The sequence below is a fragment of the Penaeus monodon genome, chromosome 33 (genome assembly GCF_015228065.2).
Source record: "Penaeus monodon isolate SGIC_2016 chromosome 33, NSTDA_Pmon_1, whole genome shotgun sequence".
NCBI classification, from domain to species: Eukaryota; Metazoa; Arthropoda; class Malacostraca; order Decapoda; family Penaeidae; genus Penaeus; species Penaeus monodon.
In genome coordinates this window covers 31,278,525-31,279,191 of record NC_051418.1, presented here as the reverse complement: position 1 = coordinate 31,279,191, position 667 = coordinate 31,278,525, and the positions used below count along the sequence as shown (strand labels likewise).

The 667-nt window shown below is 37.2% G+C and overlaps 1 protein-coding gene across 1 annotated transcript in view; it reads left to right on the top strand.

Annotated features, from left to right (window-relative positions):
* Positions 1-667, top strand: part of LOC119594380 (C-Jun-amino-terminal kinase-interacting protein 4-like) — a gene marked incomplete in the record, with an annotated part of 97,279 nt that overhangs the window by 77,175 nt on the left and 19,437 nt on the right. The window contains 1 exon segment of the mRNA XM_037943442.1: positions 584-631. Within this exon segment, the coding sequence (XP_037799370.1) occupies positions 584-631 (48 nt within the window).

Below are 667 nucleotides of genomic sequence, written 5' to 3'. Positions count from 1 at the left end.
AGCCTGATTTTGTTTTGAAGTGAGTGAATACTATATATATTTAAATCTGTTATTTTAATGATATTATTGCTGTTCAAATGGGTTTGCCATTACACTGCAGCAGTGGATCCTTAAAGAGGTATTACACTCTGTACAGTATTTGCGTCACAGTAATTTCATGAAACTAGGTAAGGAGACTTCACAACTTTGCTGTGGTGATTCAGTTCAGACTAATAAATTAACTACTTAATCCTTTAGATGACGAACGGCATTTTCCCATATGATATGGCATAATGGTGATTTTCTCTTGATTGTTCAGAAATCGTAAGTTTCTTTATATTATATATATATTTGTAGCTATGAGTGTATTGGAAGATAAATGGTCCTTGAGATGTAGACGATGTTAAATGCTTCATGTGATTCATGTGGGGTATTTCCGATTGATATACTGTGTGTCATAATCAGTTTGGGCTCCATGTGCTCTTCTGAGTGTCATTTGTCTACATATATTGATTAATGCCTTACATAATAGTATAGTACAGCACTCAATGTCCGGCGATCCTGCGAGCCATTGTTACGCAGTTCTGTGTGGTTGTCGTTGCAGAAATAAAACCTGTTCTCCGCAAAGAAACGATCACCTGTACAGATCCAGGTGGGTATTGGCGGCATGAGCATGTCCTGTTTGGCA